This window comes from Cydia strobilella, chromosome 10, assembly GCF_947568885.1.
Source record: "Cydia strobilella chromosome 10, ilCydStro3.1, whole genome shotgun sequence".
In the NCBI taxonomy this organism is placed as follows: domain Eukaryota; kingdom Metazoa; phylum Arthropoda; class Insecta; order Lepidoptera; family Tortricidae; genus Cydia; species Cydia strobilella.
Genome location: NC_086050.1, coordinates 824,443 through 843,336, shown reverse-complemented (window position 1 = coordinate 843,336; position 18,894 = coordinate 824,443). Strand labels below are relative to the sequence as shown.

General features: G+C 40.5%; 1 protein-coding gene and 1 non-coding gene across 2 annotated transcripts; both read right to left on the bottom strand.

Annotated features, from left to right (window-relative positions):
• Positions 1 to 390: 390 nt before the first annotated feature.
• On the bottom strand, positions 391 to 6,681 carry LOC134744834 (uncharacterized). The gene has a single exon (XM_063678752.1). It carries the CDS (start codon positions 6,381 to 6,383, stop codon positions 642 to 644), a length of 5,742 nt encoding a protein of 1,913 aa, XP_063534822.1. The 5' UTR covers positions 6,384 to 6,681; the 3' UTR covers positions 391 to 641.
• Positions 6,682 to 9,180: 2,499 nt separating this feature from the next.
• On the bottom strand, positions 9,181 to 9,253 carry Trnat-agu (transfer RNA threonine (anticodon AGU)). Its single transcript has one exon. It is a non-coding gene; the product is annotated as a tRNA-Thr (tRNA).
• Between the last annotated feature and the right edge of the window lie 9,641 nt (positions 9,254 to 18,894).

Genomic DNA, 18,894 nt, shown 5'->3' with positions numbered 1-18,894 from the left:
TTTTGTAGCATATTTTGTATACCCTGACAAGATTTTATTTAGCCTTCGCAATGTTGCGAATTTTCAGTAGTAGTTATCAAAGTAGTAGTAGTAGGTATCAAAAAAAAACTAACCATCGTTTTCTTTTGGGTGCTATAAGTACTAGTGTAAGATAAAAATAGTATGATTCTCTCTGTCTATGTCTGAAATAACATAACTTTGACAAACTTTACCTACTAATTTATTTTACAGGAAAGGAGACTCCATACCTTACCTATAAGTAATGTAACTTTTTGTTGTTGTTATTGAAATAAAGAAATTTATTATTGTTGATGGTGAAGGTGTTCCACAATAAAAGCTCACAATACGGGACACGAAAAACAGTTTAATTATCTAGAAGTTACAACACCACGTGATTTAAATATGAGAGCAGTATATACGTGTGTCGCGCGCGGATTGACAAGCCGACTGACTCGTGGTCAAAGACAAAAACCGTTGGAGCCTTGTCGCTGCGTCACACGTAGGTATATTCTACCTTCAAATTTCAGCTTAAGACTAAAGTTGTACAAATTATTATAGTACCACCATAATGAACAAAATTAAATACAAAGAAAAAAAACCATTTTGAGCACGTCGCTAACACGCCCCACCCCAGTGCTGGCTCAGCACTCATTAACCAAAGGGATTCTAGCGACGCGCGCCGCAGGCCGTTTCAAAACGCCAGATTTGGTTTTTATTTCCACTAGCCTGATCCGACCATCCCTACCTGGAAAAACCTGCTGGACGACCGCCTTCGGCCACACATTGCGTGGTGCTCCTGGATCTACAACTAAAACCAAGTCTCCTACCTTGAGTGGAGCTTGCTCATTGTTCCACTTCCTTCTCGGGAGTAGCTCCGGTAAGTATTCCTTTACCCACCTCTGCCAATACATATCGGCCAGCCTTTGACTCGTCCGCCATTGCTTCCGAAGGAACAAGTCTGAATCGTCAAAGACGCCTAAAGCGGGAATATTAGGGGAAGAGTGGAGAAGGAAGTGATTCGGCGTTAAAGCACCATCACTACCTGGTTCCACGGAGACGTGGGTTAGCGGGCGGCTGTTGACAATATTCTCCACCTCCGCCATCAGAGTGCTGAGAACTTCGTCCTTCGGTGCCCGCTCTTTGAGAACAACGCTAAGACTTCTCTTAACGCTGCGTATGAGGCGCTCCCATGCCCCACCCCAATGGGGACTCGCGGGAGGTATAAACTTCCAACTCGAACCATTGGTCAATGCGAAGTCATTGACAGCTTTGTTGTCGAGCTCCTGCACAGATCGTTTCAACTCGGTATCAGCTCCCCGTAGATTCGTACCGTTATCCGAGTAGAAACAGTCTGGCCATCCTCGACGCGACGCCATACGCCGTAACGCCATAATGAGGGAGTCGGTGGTGAGAGAATGTACGATCTCCAAATGGATCGCCCTTACCGTAAGGCAAGTAAAAATTACCCCGTACCTTTTCTGGCGTCCTCTGCCTACCACCACCTCCATAGGGCCGAACAAGTCAAGGCCGCAATGTGTAAATGGCCTCTGGTGATGCGCCATTCGGCCTGGAGGTAACTCACCCATTACAGGTACATGTGGTTGCGCCTTGCGTATTTTACAATACATGCATCTCGCAGCCACATGTTTAACCGTTGGCCTTATCCTCGTGATTGCATATTTTTCCTTGAGATTGTTCACCACTGTTTCCTGGTAATCATGCGCAGCCCTGACGTGATAATGCTTCACGAGCAATCGCGTCACCTGGTGCCGCCCGTCCAAAATAATCGGGTACTTTGTATCAGCGCTTACACCCTGTGCGGCATTGATACGGCCGCCGCAGCGTAGGACTCCACAATCATCCAGGTAAGGTGACCAGGTAAGTATTCGGCTATTTCGTTCGAGACTCATACCTTTTCTAATTGCAGCTAACTCCGCGCCAAAGCACTCTTCTTGTACCTGTCGCACCAGTAGCAGCTCAGCTCGCCGCATCAACTCAGAGTCATCGTAAGTCTGCTTTCGACATTTATGCACGAATACTAACACATGATATGTGCTCCTCAACAGCCGCAACCACGAAGAGAAGCGCTCCGGATTAAATACAGGTAAGTATGTAGCAGGTAAGTCATTAATTATATTAATAATTTCTGACCTTTCAGGTTCATCGGCTGCAGAGCCGACAATATTACGCGGCCAGGATGACTCGTCGCTTCTCAAGAACGAGGGGCCCTTTAACCACTCGTTTTGGAAGAGAGTATCGTCATAAGTCTCGCGCGTTGCAATATCCGCAACATTCAGTTTGGTAGGTACATACCGCCATTCATTACTGCGCGTGAGCTCATCAATAGCCCCTAACCGGTTTGCTACGAATGTTTTATAATTGCGCGCGTCATTCTTAACCCAGTGCAGGAATGTGGTTGAATCGCTCCAGAAACAACGGCGCTGTACCACTAACCTGTGGTCCTTTTGTAGACTGTCCGCCAGTCTCGCTGCCATAAGAGCCGACTGTAACTCGGCACGAGGTACAGTCAACAAAGGTTTCACGGGTAAGACTCTGCACTTACTTGCTATAAAGGCGACGTGTATTTCATTATTATAAATCCAGCGCCAATAAGCAACCGCACACATTGCTTTGGTAGACGCATCGCAAAAAATATGCATCTCTAAATTATTACCGTAAGAATTATAAATATTCGTAGTCGATGCCGGCGCATTAGGCGTAGCACTGCTACGCGGCTGATAAGTAGGTGGCGGCGTAGTATGAGCAGGCGGTGCGGCGGTCGCGGGCCGCGCGGGGGAGGAGTCACCGGCTACGCGCGTCGTAGCACTGCTCGGCGGCTCTGCCGTCGCTCGGTTGCCCAAGCCGCTTGCACCTAAAGGACTTAGATAGCATCTAGGTATACGTACATAACGCATTTGTTTTAAAAGATTAATCCATTCACTCCACTTAATGAAAATATTATTTGGAATATTTTCGTCCCAATCAATGGATAATTGCCATAAAGACTGTAGCATTATCTTACCTTGAATAGTGAATGGAGATAAGAAACCAAACACGTCGAATATCGACATTATTACACGAAGCATGACCCTTTTAGTAGGTACTTGTTTACCGCTAACTATATCGGTAGGTATGCGTTTGAGTGACAAATCAAACCCAAACTCATCTGTAGCGGGGTACCAGATAAGACCAAGCGTTCTCTCACCTTCTTGCTGTCGATCTAATTTGAACCTTAAGGCTGCTATGCCTAAGGCTTCTTTTGGCACGCTGTCCAACACTGCCTCGCTGTTACTTGTCCAGTTGCACATGTCGAACCCGCCCTGTTTGTGAATAAAAGTAACATCTTTTACCATTTTTATAGCCGCGGCCTCCTCTGGCAAACTGTCCAAGTAATCGTCCATGTAGTGTTGCTCGCAGATGGCAGCAACAGCAGCAGGCATTGTGGACGCATAACGCTGTGCGTTCTTATTTTTGACGTACTGGGCGATAAAAGGGGACGAATTAGCGCCAAACACTAGTGACGTCATAGCATATGTTTTGACTGGCTGTTTAGAGTCAGTCCTCCATAAAAACCTAAGTGCGTCCTGGTCCTCGGGTCGTATTTTGACCCTTAGGAACATGTCACGCAAGTCCCCGGCCACAGCGTACCTATTCTCTCTAAATCGTACCATAATGCCGAATAGGGACGCGAGCAGGTCGGGACCTTGAAGTAGGTATTCGTTCAACGATGTACCTTTACTTTTGGCGGCACAATCGAAAACAAGACGAAGTTTTTTCTTGTTTAAATTGTCCACAGCATGGTGAGGTAGGTACCATGTGTGAGGGGAAGTGGAACGAGGGTCACTGACCTCCCTTGCAAAATCATTTTGGAACAAATGATTTACTCGATCCGTGTACCTCTGAGCATACTCACTGTTTGCCGCCATTTTCTTTTCAACTCCCTTTAACCTATTTAGGGCGTTAGGGTAACTGTCCGGCATCACGCTGTTCTCGTCGCGCCACGGCAGACCCACTTGCCACCTGCCGTCAGCGAAGGTCGTCGTGCGGTCCAACTGGGCTAAGGCACGGACGTCATCGCTGTTTTGACGGGGCTTGTTACACAGACCTAGAGAGTCAATAGAAAAATAACGTCTTACTTCCTCATGAAGGTCGCGGAGCGCGTCATCGTGAGCGCTCGGGCAGGGCGCCCCGGCGCCCTCTGCCGCTATCAGCAGGTTGTGGGCGGCGTGGGTGCCCCAGCCGTGCGGGGCGCGCATCTTCCCATGGACGGACCAACCTAAGACAGTGCGCGAAGCGAACGGCTCAAAGGGTTTACCTTTACATATTTCTAACGGCATAATTAAATCATAATTATCCTGCCCAATTAAAACCTCAGGATTACAAGAAATTACATTAGGTGACCATTTGTCTTTTAACTTTTGTAAATGGGCAAATTTATTACAATCAATGGACCTAAAGTCCTGCTCAGGAATGTGCAAATTATCTACAGCTCGTAAATTAATATTAAAAATCTCACTACCATTTAAACTAGATACATCGATAGACACAACTGTATAAGTACACTCTAAATCGCTATCTTTCCAAGCTCCGCTCACTCGCATAGTCTCAGTGCGCCCGCGCAGGCCGGCGCGCGCGGCGAGCGATTTACTGATAAGACTGATACTACTTCCGTCATCTAAAAATGCACTTGTCGTAAACACACCGTTAGGTCCGCGTATTTTTACCGGCACTACTTTTAGCAACACTTTATGGTCATTTATGTTTATAAAGGATACTGTTTCCTTAGTAGGGCTCGACTCGGCTGTTTCCCGCGTATCTGCAGATTCCAACGTAGCATCCTTATCAGTATCGCGATGTTGTACATAATGTAATAGTCGATGATGCGCCTCGCCACACCCATCCTTGTCACAAGCGGGCGCGGGGCAGTTCTCGCGATCGTGGCATGACACAAGGCACTTGAAGCATACTCCGTGGCGCTTCACATGACGCCACCGGTCCTTTCTTAACGCCTTTTTGAACATCTTGCACTCAGTTAACTCATGTTTTGCGCCGCGGCAAAATAAACATTTGTTGTCACACTTGTCACTGCGCGCCGATTGCAATAACACTGTTTGCGGGCGGTTGGCGTTATTATTATCACTTTTGTTTCTCGAGTGATGTTGATAACTATTGCGCTGATCCATGACGTGAATGTTCGCTGTAGTAGTTATTTTGACTGCTTCGATGTTTAAAAAGTCTCCGAGTATCTCCAAGCGTGGCTTCTTGCCTTCGGTTATTATAGGGAAACTGTAGTCAGACCATTTCGATATAATGACGGTCGGTAATTTAGATAGGATAATATTAGCCATGTTTACGTCGTGTAGGTACTCTTTGCGGCCGACTGCATGTACGGCTGCGATGAAGTTTTGCACTTTGACTGAGAATGATACGATGTCCTTACTGTACTCGTTCGACATAGATGGTAGTTTTCGTAATCCTTGCATGATGCGAGTTAAGATGCTTTCAGGATTTCCACATACCAGTTCCAAGGTTTTCATCACTATATCGGGCGACGTGGCAGTAACCATTAAAGCTGAAACTGCTTCCCTGGCAGTTCCGTGTAGACATTTTCTCAGTCTCCATAGATTCTCCTTCGGGCTGAACCCACACACTTCGGTAGACTCTTCATAGGCCTGCTTAAATTGTAGCCAGTCCAAAGGGTCGCCAGAGTAGCTAGGTAGGTCTCTGGGAGTACATAATCGGCTTAGCAGGTTTTTGTCACTCTTATGTTTAGTGGTACTTGCAGTTAGATTTTGAAGCGCACTTGCGAGCATTTGAATCGTTCCATTAGAGGTGCCGGGGTCGACGACCGGCGGCGGGCACGGCAGGTCCGGCTGGTTACCATAATCGGGGACTTGCTGTGCGGCGGATTCCAGCTCACGTTGGCTTCGTTCCAACCACTTCTCCACTTCACTCTGTTTGTCAGTGTGCAGCTCATCATGTGGACTGTACTTTCCTTGTTCCTCATCCATCAGGTTAGCTAAATCAGCCTCAAGTTTCTTGTCGATGAGGGCCATTTGAATACGCGCTTTTTCTTGAGCCGCTTCTAGTTCCAGCTGTTTTCTTCGAGCCAGCACAGACGATGATGACGACTTGGACTTTGCCCCCGTTAGCGAAGCGGGCGTATGTTGCACCGGGCGATACTCCGATTTTACGCTGCTACCCGATAATTTAAACGCGGGGAGCATACGCTTCGTTTCGTCATTGTTCTGTGTATTATTTACATTAGTTGGCTGAGAAGGCACTTGTAGCTGAAGTTGTCTATCCTCTTCTGCTTTTCTTTCGCGTTCCCTGCGCGTTGTACTGCGAGTATTAACCATCTTCACAGGCGGAGTATGGAACATAAATCCGGTCGAAGTGACCACTGTTGATGGTGAAGGTGTTCCACAATAAAAGCTCACAATACGGGACACGAAAAACAGTTTAATTATCTAGAAGTTACAACACCACGTGATTTAAATATGAGAGCAGTATATACGTGTGTCGCGCGCGGATTGACAAGCCGACTGACTCGTGGTCAAAGACAAAAACCGTTGGAGCCTTGTCGCTGCGTCACACGTAGGTATATTCTACCTTCAAATTTCAGCTTAAGACTAAAGTTGTACAAATTATTATAGTACCACCATAATGAACAAAATTAAATACAAAGAAAAAAAACCATTTTGAGCACGTCGCTAACAATTATATTATTATTTGACAACAGACTATTTAGCATCTGTCATCCCATACATTGTTTATTTTCGTTTGGCATCTGTCGATGTACGATTATTATCTTGGCTCTCAAGGTGCCATAACTTCGTAAGACCCATCATACAAATTATATTTTACGATTTTTAGTATGAACCTTGTTGTATAACAAATTGGGATGTACTAAAGCTTATTTCGTTTGTTTGACAAAGCAATGAAACATTTAGTTTATGAAAGGTTCTTATTAGATTGAAATGGAGTGTACAATGTAATGCACATTGGGCCTTACGAGAATAAAAGTAACGTCAAAACATCGCAAAACCGATTCTAATTTGAAATTCGAATGCAACCGGCGCAGCGTGCCGATCAAGATGGCGGCGGCGCATGCGCCTGTGGGAATCGCGCACAATGGTGGGATACATTCCGCACCAATTATACGAGTAGTCTATCGGGGGTCTAGAACCCTAGACCTGTTTACTAATTACCTGAGACGTGTAAATAGCGTTTTAACCTTACTAGATATAAATAGTTTTCACCACACCAGCTCGTAAAGGCTTTATTCTTTAAAAACAGATCAGAAAGTTCCATTTTACCCACAAGTGGCAAAGTAAGTTGATGTAAATTTCGAGTTGTTTTCTCATGTTGGCTGTGGAATTGACTTTTAAGTGATAATTTTCAATGATAATTATTCTAGTGGTTCAATTTTGGAATCTTTCGTTTGCTCGGGTATCAAGTAAGAAAGGTTAAACAGCAACTTTGCCCACTTGTAAAACAAATAAATATTTCCCCTCACTAGCTCGGAAAGTTGTCGTTTATCCTTCAATGCAAGCGGGGAAAAACGCGTTTTATCCTCTAGTGGGGAAAGTAATTTGACCTTGGATGGAGCGTGTTTAAGTAGCTTGACAGATAACAAAACGTAAAACGCTCATGGTAATGGTTCGTTCGATATTAATTATTGTTAAATAAATGGTTTGAGAATCTAATAAAAAATACCAAATTTAGCTTTATTTAATGATTTTAAGTCATAAACCTTAAAATTCCATAAGAAACGTTTGTTTTTTATAATGATGTTAAATAAAATTCTGAACGCACAATTTGAGTCGATGCAATTTCAAAACGCATCGTTGACATTTCATACATCAGAAATGTCAACATTGTCAACAATTCTTTTACTTAAAACCTTTTCTCACCGACTCGCGTAAAAATACACAACTTCCAGAGTTTTCTGTTATAATATCGTAAAGAAATGAGTGATTTCAGTGATGAAGATGATCTAACGCCTGTGGATGTTGCACTTTCCTCGCTATAGTGAGGTGAAAAGTTTTGTGTTACACACGGGCGCAAATGTATTTTACTTCTCGTGTGTTGAAACACTCGCTACGCTCAGGATTCTATTTTAGAACCACTCGCTTCGCTCGTGGTTCACCTATAGAATCCTTTCGCTTGCTCGTGTTTCAATTCTACACTCGCGGGTAAAATACAACTTTGCACCCTTGTATAACAAATAACTATTCTTTTGTACCCTTGTTGTTTATACCCGTTTGCCAATATTGATACCGGAGAATCGAAATATACCTAAAAGTGGAATCTTGAGCGTTGCATTCAAGGCTTGGGTTAAACAAACTTTGCTACCAGATGAAACACAAAATTTTCACCACTCCAACGCAAGGAAAATTATACTAGCTGTAAAATATTTCATAACGAATCCAAATGAATGGAGCGGATTAAAAAAATATTAATTAGGGCACATTGGGGTAACTTCAAAGCAATTAAGAGGATATAAATTATAACTAGCGGCGTTTTGACGCCGCAACAGGTCTCTAGTAAATTATAATAGGATAGAGCGGTACTGTCATAGTAAATTTTGTAGCCACAGTAAATTAAAAATGAAGATGTATAAAAATACCATCAAATGTATTTATATATGGATAAAACCCTTTTTTTTATTTACATTGATTAATTTTATATGATTTTGACCCATGTTCTTTCACTGAAATGCGTTAAATTTTTTAAATAACAAACTAAACCGTCAACCCCATCTATCCGAGAGTAGGTCAATCAAAAAGAGAATCGAATTTTCTTGATTTTCGAGGCACGTTTTTTCCTTAGACTGTATCCATCTAATATATTAATTAGGGCACATTTGGGGTAACTTTGAAACCAGTCTTCGCAACCATTTATGTACGCTTATGCGCTTGCCAAGGCATCTTGCTATTCTTGCTTACAGTAGAACGTGTTTCTAGTTTAGTATATATTTAATTGGTTCAAAAAGACCAGATCACAGATCTCCAACTATATGGGAGGATGGAGGATGACATCAAAATGAGTGCAGGCCCACTCTGGAGAAGAGAGGCAGCAAATCTGGCTGCTTGGAGATTTGGAGAGGCGTATGCCCAACTGGGCGCATACACGTGGAGGAAGAAGATATATAAATTAATAGTGGAAGAAATTCACTGTCTTGGGTGGGACTTGAACCCACGACCACTGGATCACTAGTACAGTGCTCTACCATCTGAGCCACCAAGACCGTACCCAATGCAGCGAATATTTCCACCATATATTAGTCTTTAGGGAGGCTTTAGCGACATCTATACCGCAAGAGTGTTAATAGCATTGTATCTGCTTGATACAATATTCATTTAAGAAGAGATATATATTTGCCATTACCAAAATTGTCCCGCTTTTGAAGTCACCCCAATCTACCTTATACCTAGGTGCACTAGATAAATAAGTACTAAGTATCTGTATAATCAGTAGCTTGTTCCTGTATCATCAGTTATTACTGCATACGTAAGGCATACGACGCGATCCAGTCTGTCATTGCCGTCAGCAACGTGGGAAAATATCACAATAATCACACCAATGCGAATCCGCACTCCACTTCGGTGTGTGAGTAAGATATACACGTGTCCCGCTTCCAATGCGAAGAGGCTTGCAAATGTTGCAGCCAATTGCATGCGGTTTTAGATATTTGCTGGCCGTAGAAGCAACGAATTCGCCTTGCACCAGCGACCCTACCATGAGTCACTGACACCAAACCACACTGGGGGCGCCACAAGCCTTCGGAAATTGTCATGTACATGGAAATTTCGACCCATGCCACCGAGCCCGGGTTGCCGAGCGGTTGAGGCATCTGTCCCGTAAACGGAGGACGCTGGTTCGATTCCAGCCCCGGGCACGCTGGAGGCCTTGGTCATTTTTCCCTTTGTATATGATATTTATTTCGTTAATGGTAGTTTCGTTAGTGGTGGATGGTATATAAAGGATGCCAATCTCTTATGGCAGAATTGTTGCAAAAGTGACCGCTTTCAGCTTTAAATAATAGTTCCTAATCTCTCTGGTATAACATGAACCAATAAATAACCCGACCAAATTACGTAGGTTGTTTTTGGTAGTATTTCGGTGTATGGTGGCGCCGCCTAATTACTGTCTTTTGATGGACTCTTTTCATACATAGAGATTTGGCTCCTTTATATAGTCTGGTAAATAGTTTAAATAGTAGTGTGACTACTTGTAAAAACACAAATTAAAATATTTTCATAAGAAAGTGACTTAATTTCTTCTTGACAGTGTCAAAACTGACATATAAGCTAACGTCTACGTAATTTACTTTCCATACATCTCGCTCGCACTAATATGCGAGTACGAGCGAGATGCATAGAAAGTAAGTTACGTTCTCGATAGCGTTTATGTAAGTGCCAAACTGGTGGTAGCCACACTGGTCCCGGTACTTTAGTGAATGTTTTAAATTGACTAGTGAGACTGTGAGAGCGGCTAGTCCATATGGCTCTGTGATATATTGATTATTGATATAAGCAAAGATAAAGATATAACTCCGTAATAGATGGATACAGTCTAAGGAAAAAACGTGCCTCGAAAATCAAGAAAATTTGATTCTCGTTCAGAGGGCGCTACTAGCTTTGGCCAACTGTCGTATAGATGGCGTTGACGGTTTCGTTTGTTATTTAACAATTTTAACGCATGTAAGTGAAAGAACATGGGTCAAAATCATAAAAATAATTAATGCAAATAAAAAAAATCATTTATCCATATTTAAATACATTTTATCGTATTTTTATAAATCTTCATTTTTAGTTTTAAAGTGTGTCGACAGATGGCAGTGAATTTACTGGGGTTACAAAATTTACTTTGACAGTACCGCTCTAGTATAAGTTACTCTATGATATAAGTTTATTTGCCAACAAGATGTAAAAAAACCGGCCAAGTGCGAGTCGGACTCGCGCACCGAGGATTCCGTGCTTTTTAGTATTTGTTGTTATAGCCGCAACAGAAATACATCATCTGTGAAAATTTCAACTGTGACAGACAGACGGACAGACGGACAGCGGAGTCTTAGTGATAGGGTCCCGTTTTTACCCTTTGGGTATGGAATCCTAAAAAAAACGACTTTGATTAAGTTAAAACCTTTACTTACATCTACACAGAAATAACAAGCTGGATCATTATCGGAGTTCAGGTCAACGACTGAATTTTGTCTAAATTGGGACTCGGGTCTCCATTTTAATTAAGTTTGAGATGTGTGTCATTTGCATTTGATGCTAATGTAATGTTTTAAATACCTAAGTCGCAGTCACCTGAACCCTTACCATGAGTCTAACGCCTCTCACTCTCGTTAGCTCACTCGCAGTGCATCTCGCTCACTCAGTGAGAAGCACGCAGAGTGAGGTAATGCAGACGCTAGCAAAAACGGCTGCGGGAATCTTGTGGTAAGGGTACTAATCTTGATTCTTTTTATATTTTTTATTAAAATTACAAAACTACCCTTGGACTATTAATAACTCGAGTCTTTTAAGTCTAAATTTGAAGAATTAGACTCGTTTTTATGCGAGTCTTCGTTTAAAACACTTCCGACTATTTTTTAAGTTTCTAGTTGAGAAAGTTGAATCCATTAGTTAAGAAGAAAAGAAAGAAATAAGAAAATGTATATTATTGAGAAAAATTACTATTGAATGACGTGTAGAATTTCATGTAGAAAAAATGCGTTTTGGAAAACTTTTGTACATAATTTCAGAGCTATTTAGAACTAGTCTCGATAAGAACGCAACCTGAGGGTCCCTCGCCCTATACACAATAATTTAGGTCGTAAATGTCCCCAAATATACATAATTCTGACAAGGGCACGGTCGGTCGATGATACACTTTACCTAAACAGGTTGAGCCAGCGACCCGAGTGATCCCAAACAGAGCAAAACTAACTTAATACTCTCGTGTAACATAGCAACCAAGGGCGGAAACAGGGAAGGGAGGGGGCGGGGGGTCATGGGAGTCATCAGGCTGCTGTAGGAAACAGGTGACCTGACTTTAGTCGGGTGACCCCCCCCCCCCCTGAAAGCTGGATCCGCCCTTGATAACAATTGTTATTGTTATCCCTGTAGTAGTTTTCGTAGGGTGTATTCTAGGATACCATGACCTTTTCAAGATTATAAACAGAGTTCGGACAAATTATCGCAAAAATAAATATGGTATGGAACAGGATAAAAAAAATTGAACAATTTTGAACTGCAGTTTTGAGTATAATCTGGAAATTTTATTCAAAAATACTGTACATAATACGAGTTTAATAAATCTTGTCCTATTTTGAGATATAAATGATTTTTGATGGTTTTGCGGTGAGTAGTCCGATCATTGATTATAAATCTGTGTGCCCAATCTAAAGCTGTTTTTGCGTGAACCAACATTTTCAATTTATTTAAACTTCGTCTGCATGAAATGATGATATCCGTGATAAAAACTATCCTTAGCCATTCCGCAGGAAATCGGTTCAGTTAAGTGTGAACAGACAGACGGATTAACAGAGTTACTTTCGCATTTATAATGTCGAATTATCGATCGATAAACTTTGGCTAAACAGGTAGAGGTCTGAAACCCAGTGATCCCAAACAGAACATAACCAAAGGTCGGTAGGTATTATAGGATTATTGATCGACTAAACTTGACAGACTTTCGGATGTATAATAAGAATATTATTTAGTGTGTGTGCTATTGACCGAGAGAAAACGAATTTTGCTCGTCGGAACCCTCGGCTAAATGACTAGCTATTTTATACTAAAATTTTGATGCTATAGAATGCAGGGTAACGATATTTTATTGAAAATAAATGAAAAATATATATGTTTTCGTGATTTTTCTCTATCGAGCCAACTTTAACCTATTGAGGTTCTGGAGTCTGCCTTTGCAAATATATGATATGATATGATATGATATTTATTTATTTCATTATAAATTTTTATGTCAATATAGATATAAGACTTAATATTATGTTCGTCAAGAATATATTTTTCATTTCTCATGCTCTGAAAGAGGGTCATTGTTGTTCTAAAAGGTGCGCAGAAAATGATACGTGTCTGCACTAGAGCATTTTACGTTCGAAGTACGACTTTTTTAATTTTTTTACGATACGCAATTGAAATTTGAGTTTAAATGGATTTGTAATAAATTTTTCATTTTGATATTTGACTCTCCATTCCATAAATAACGATACTTTTGTCTGAATTGTTAATTGAAAGTACCCTCAAGAAATACTATAAAAATGTATACTTAGTCATGTTTTAAAAAAAATACATGCATTTTACTTTCCTCGTATTCGAAATGAAAAGTAGAGTGTTTAACTCGGGTGAAAGGCATCATTTCTGCCTCGGACTATTGGCGCTCTCACTGCATTCGAGCGCCAAAATACCTCGGCAGAAATGAGTGCCTTTCGTCCCTTGGTTAACAATCTACTAATAAAATACGAGATATTAAAACAAACGATACAAGTTCATGGTTTCAGGAATTCGTCCATACAATATATAGTATTTTCTAGCAGTATTTGCTTTAGTATTTGTTTATATAGTCTTTAGTTTCCGTGTGATTTTCATGGCATCTTCCCATGATTACTACGTATAAAAATTCTACATTAAAACCACAATTTTGCATTAACTCCTTTTTTTTAAACTGCCTTGGTGACATTTTAATAAATTATGGTTTACGTGTGCTTATCCGATAATTACAGTAATACTAGTTTTTAAGTCATCGAGTTCAGGCCAAGTATTAATTGCAATGGAATGTATTAAAGCAACGGGTTTTGTAATTTATCATACGTGCCTGTTACCATGTTTAAATACTTGATTATTTTTAACGTTTTTCCTAAGATTAGTGTTTTATTTTTTATTTTTCTTTATTGGGAAAAAACAGACATAGGCAGATAATACAAAAAAGCGGTGTTACCACATTACCTATAAGCATTTGAAAACCTGTATATTTTCTTGGATAAAAATTGAAGTGTCGGATGACTGGTTCCCTGTCGGTCACTGGTGCTACTTTATACAGGGTGGCTAAAAAATAAGTGCATTCCCGTTGCCAGGGAGGTTTTAGGATTATACTGAGCAACTTTTACTATGGGACCAACCACGAAATCGCGATAAAAAAATTACCCTCCCATTGGAAAATGGACCATCCAAAATGTATCAAACAGCCGAACTTTTTTTCTCGATTTCGGGGTTGGTCTCATAGTAAAAGTTGCCAAAATCCCGGCAACGGGAATGCACTTATTTTTGAGCCACTGTGTAAAACCGTGAAATTCTTCTAACAAACTCTGCAACTATTGTCCCTTGGCTGACGGGACGGAATGACCACAAAAAACCCTATAAATGTTCTTAGTAAAACACGAAAAGTAAGCTAAATAAGTAGGAGTTATTTTGGTACAACTTACAAATTGAATGGAAATCGTTCAGTTTATCTTGCCCAAAAGGGTCCCACGTTACACTGACCACCGTATTACTAAACCGTGACCTTTCTATTTAACGCCCCAGGTTCGGTTCCTGGAGACGGCCAATTAGCGCTCGCATGTTAAATTCAACGGCAGGTGCCTTCAAATTCACTTTTAGAATGTTTTCCGTCTCTCTCGCACTTACTTATTAGCTTTGTTCTCTTTTTCTTATTTGAGGTCCGGCGAAAGCAGAGGTGGGTATTAATTTGTCCCTTAAAAGTTAAGTAGAATTTAAATGTAGGTACAAATTATTTTGAAAAAGCAATCGAGGGCCGATTTTTAGGCAGCAAATTTATGGGCAGAAAATCAGTGGATCTGTTTTCTTCTTTTAAAAACTTGATAAAATATGTTAAGTATGATATTGTAAGAATATGCTAAGCGAAATCTCCTAAGAAAATTAAGTTTATTGTCTCTTATTTAGCTAGCGAACTTGCCTCAGTCAAAGAAGTTTAGTCGAACTAACTCCGACTGAATTGAAATACTTAGATGTCATATGTTATACAGTCTAAAAATGTATTTACCGACCCATTTCGTACCTTTTCACAGTGATATTCAATATGAAAGTCGCTAGAGACCGCATACAACGTACAAAATGGACTGAATTGAAATACTTTAATGTCATGTACAGTCGAAGAATGTATTTTCCGACCCATTTCGTACCTTGTCACAGTGACAATCAATATGAAAGTCGCTAGAGACCTCATACAACGTACAAAATGGGTCGGAAATTAAATTATTTGACTGTACTAAAGAAAAAGTGACAGTCCGACCTCCACCACAATAGATATGACATGACTTCTACTTAACTACTATATACCCTGTATATATACTTAACTACTTATTTCAGTTTCTAATTATAGCTTTATTTGACGTTCATAAGCGCATTGTAATATACCTACTTGAAAAATAAAGTTTATCTTTATAGTAGTCAGGCGTCCATAGGCTACGGTGACTGCTTACCATCAGGCAGGCCGTATGTTTGTTTGCCACCGAAGTGGTATTAAAAAAAAGGTACTTTAGAACATAACTCGAAATATTTTTAATAACATGGCATCAAAATATTATGTCAGTATTTTTATTTCGTGATTAAGGTACTACAAATACATCATAATTCTTTACCTATTTAAAGTATTGTCTAACATAAGTGACACGTTTATTTGTCTCATCCCCCTATTTAACGTGCACGGTAACGTCAGCTGACATGTGTATCCGCCACGTGCTATTCTTAACGTTATTTTACTTTTTTATCATTTGACAAATGTCATCAGCACTGTTTATTACATGTTGGCCCAAAATAACGTTGACAAAGTAAATTAGAAATATTTTTCTTCGTTACAAGGTTTTACAAAATATCATTAATAATTAAAACTATAATGATTTAACTAAAACAAAACGTATTTTTGTCCAAAATGAATATTTGAAATATTTAAATCAGTACGGTATAAGTCACTATTATTTTTAGTCGCTTTCAGCCCCATCAGCGCGCACGCAACGAGCAACAAGGCGGGTGGCGGGCGCGGGCAATGCACGGAGTACTCAACCGCCGCGGACACTCGTGCCTGAGGAAGGATTCCCGACGAATCCGAAACATGTCGCCCAAAGCGACTAAAAGTAATAGTAAGTGAAACCGTATATTTTGTCTTTAAAATGAGAATTAATTTAGCTACGAGTAACAAACGCAAACGATTGTTAAAATTATCAACAATACCTATGCGGCAATAAAAAATGTAGTCAACGTATTTTTGGACCACCCTGTATTAAACTAGCATGATAGCTAAATTACACTTATAATGTGAAAATATAAGTCGATGGTGAATTTTTTTTGTCAATGGTGAAAAAAAGACCGGCCAAGTGCGAGTTGGACTCGCGCACGAAGGGTTCAGTACCATTACGCAAAAAACGGCAAAAAATCACGTTTGTTGTACGGAAGCCCCACTTAAATATTTATTTTATTCTGTTTTTAGTATTTGTTGTTATAGCGGCAACGGAAATTCATCATACGTGAAAATTTCAACTGTCAATGTGATCCAGCCTGGTGACAGACGGACAGACAGACAGACAGACAGGCAAACGGACAGTGGTCTGTGGAGTCTTAGTAATAGGGTCTCGTTTTTACCCTTTGGGTACGGAACCCTAAAAATGTGTAACTGTATCTAACACTCGAAAAACAAGTCTTTTTAAATGATTACTTTCTATAGAAGTATATACCATTTATCACAGACGCTTGGTAAAGTACACAGATCTATCAAGGCATATATATATATCTAACTAACATACAAACTATACATTTTTTTTATGAATTTCCAACCCCTATTTTATGTACCTACTCTGAACCTACTTCACCTTAAAGGTCCTTGGCGTTGAAAGGGTTAAAATACACCTAGCTCCCTTTGTTAGTGCGTGTAGCCACCGCGATTAGGGCCCTACCTGAGGTCACCGAGGCCCGGCAGACAGGTTTTTTGTTTCCGATTTAGGGATGTGCCCAAACTGGCGAAGTAATATCGACACTTCGGATTACATGTTCGTTAAAATGTTTGAGATATAATAGTTTCTCAATTATAATAATTTAGTGATTTATTGCGTTTTAGTTTTATTTTCACGTACTGGATTAATATATGTGATATATAAGGGGGTACTTATACATAGTAACATGTTAAAGATACTTAAAATTTCACGTTTTGACCTTAGCTTTAAATGAAAACCGCGATTAGAGCCCACCTTTTTATTTCTTATTTAAAGACGTGGCGAAGTACCATAGATTTAAGAGCGTAAAATGAAAATAATTTTATAATAAAAAAGTCCATTTTTAATACGAATCGGGATGGAAATATTTAACCTCCAGTGTCCCAGAAGCAATTGTTTTATGTTAAGAAGTTCAATATTAAATTATGAATATGTACAATACAATATACTGACCACGAACAGAGCCTCATGAAGTTAAGACAGTAAAATGCTGTTCGGAATATTGAAGGGCATTATTGTGGAGTTTTGTAACAGCGTAAATTTCGAGAATACCATCAATTTTTGTCCGCACTGCGCATGAACCGTCGCACAGCCGGTTTGGCATTTCACTGCCAAGGTCCTTCAGCCTTTCTTTATTGCCAAGCATTCCTGGATGCGTAGCCAACATGCCAATCGTTTACGCTCCGTAGTGAACGAAAAGCAACTGTCATTGTCGCACTAATAAGGAAGTGATAGAGACACATAGCGTTTTTTTATCGTAGCGCAAACAATTGACATCTTGGCTAGGCACCCTGCACTTTTTAGTATCTAATATTATGGATATAATATCGTATCGATAAAACTATCGACTGTGCCCCGCCCTACGGCTCGTCGCGTAGCCGGTTTGACATTTCACTGCCAAGGTCCAGCCTTTCTTTGACGTCGGCCATTCCTGCGCGCACGCACTTTTTGTTGCACCGAAAGGGAATAAACTTTATTCAATAGCAATGTAGCAATCACTACTAACATATAAATGCGAAAGTCACTCCTCTGTCTGTCTGTCGCCTACCGCTGAACCGATTTAGATAAAATCTGTTATGGAGATAGTTTGAAGCGCGAACATATAGGATAGTTTTATCAATCATCATCACCATCCCACGCAGACGAATTCGCGGGAAGAAACAAGTTATTGTATAACGAGCGTGCATGAACTGCAGAGGGCACCACAATAGCCCCCTTTTTCGGCGCGAGGTATTAGGTAATGTAAATCTCAGCGCTATAATCGCGAAAATTGAAGTTCACACATTGCGGGCATCTTTCTCTGTCACCATAATAAGTAGTAAAAGAGAAAGATGCCCGCAATTTGCAAAATTCGGTTTTCGCGGTAGCCCCTCATTTTCCGATTTAAGTAGGGAGCAGAACCTGGTGCTTCGGCGTAAAAAATCAATGTCAAGTTTAACTTTCCTCGTGCGCACACGCCATCACTAATGGTCCCACCAAGCTAACTCGGCACTTTTTCACATTGAAAAATAATAAATAATACATAACGATTACATTACATTTAAAATAATTTAACTTTAAAGCTATTTTATAACTTTTTAGGTCGTTTCATACGATAAATATCATTTCGGTTATTAACCGGTTGTTGGCTCCAAAACCCGGTTTTTAACCGAGCATAAAATGTCTCGGTTAACCAGTTTTTCGGTTAACCGGTTTGCATTCCCTACACGGCAGCGATTTTGTTAGCACAGACTGTGCAAGTGTTATTTTAAACCGAATTTAAACTATCGTGAGATATATTAACTTAACTAACTTAGCGGTTTCACTCACGTATTTTTAGTCACTCCCGCGACATGTTTCGGAGAGCCTAGGTATCCATTTTCAAGCACTAACAGTGCCTGAGTGGTAAAATGGAGACCTAGGCTCTCCAATGCTATTGTTATGTCGCATCTGCTTCG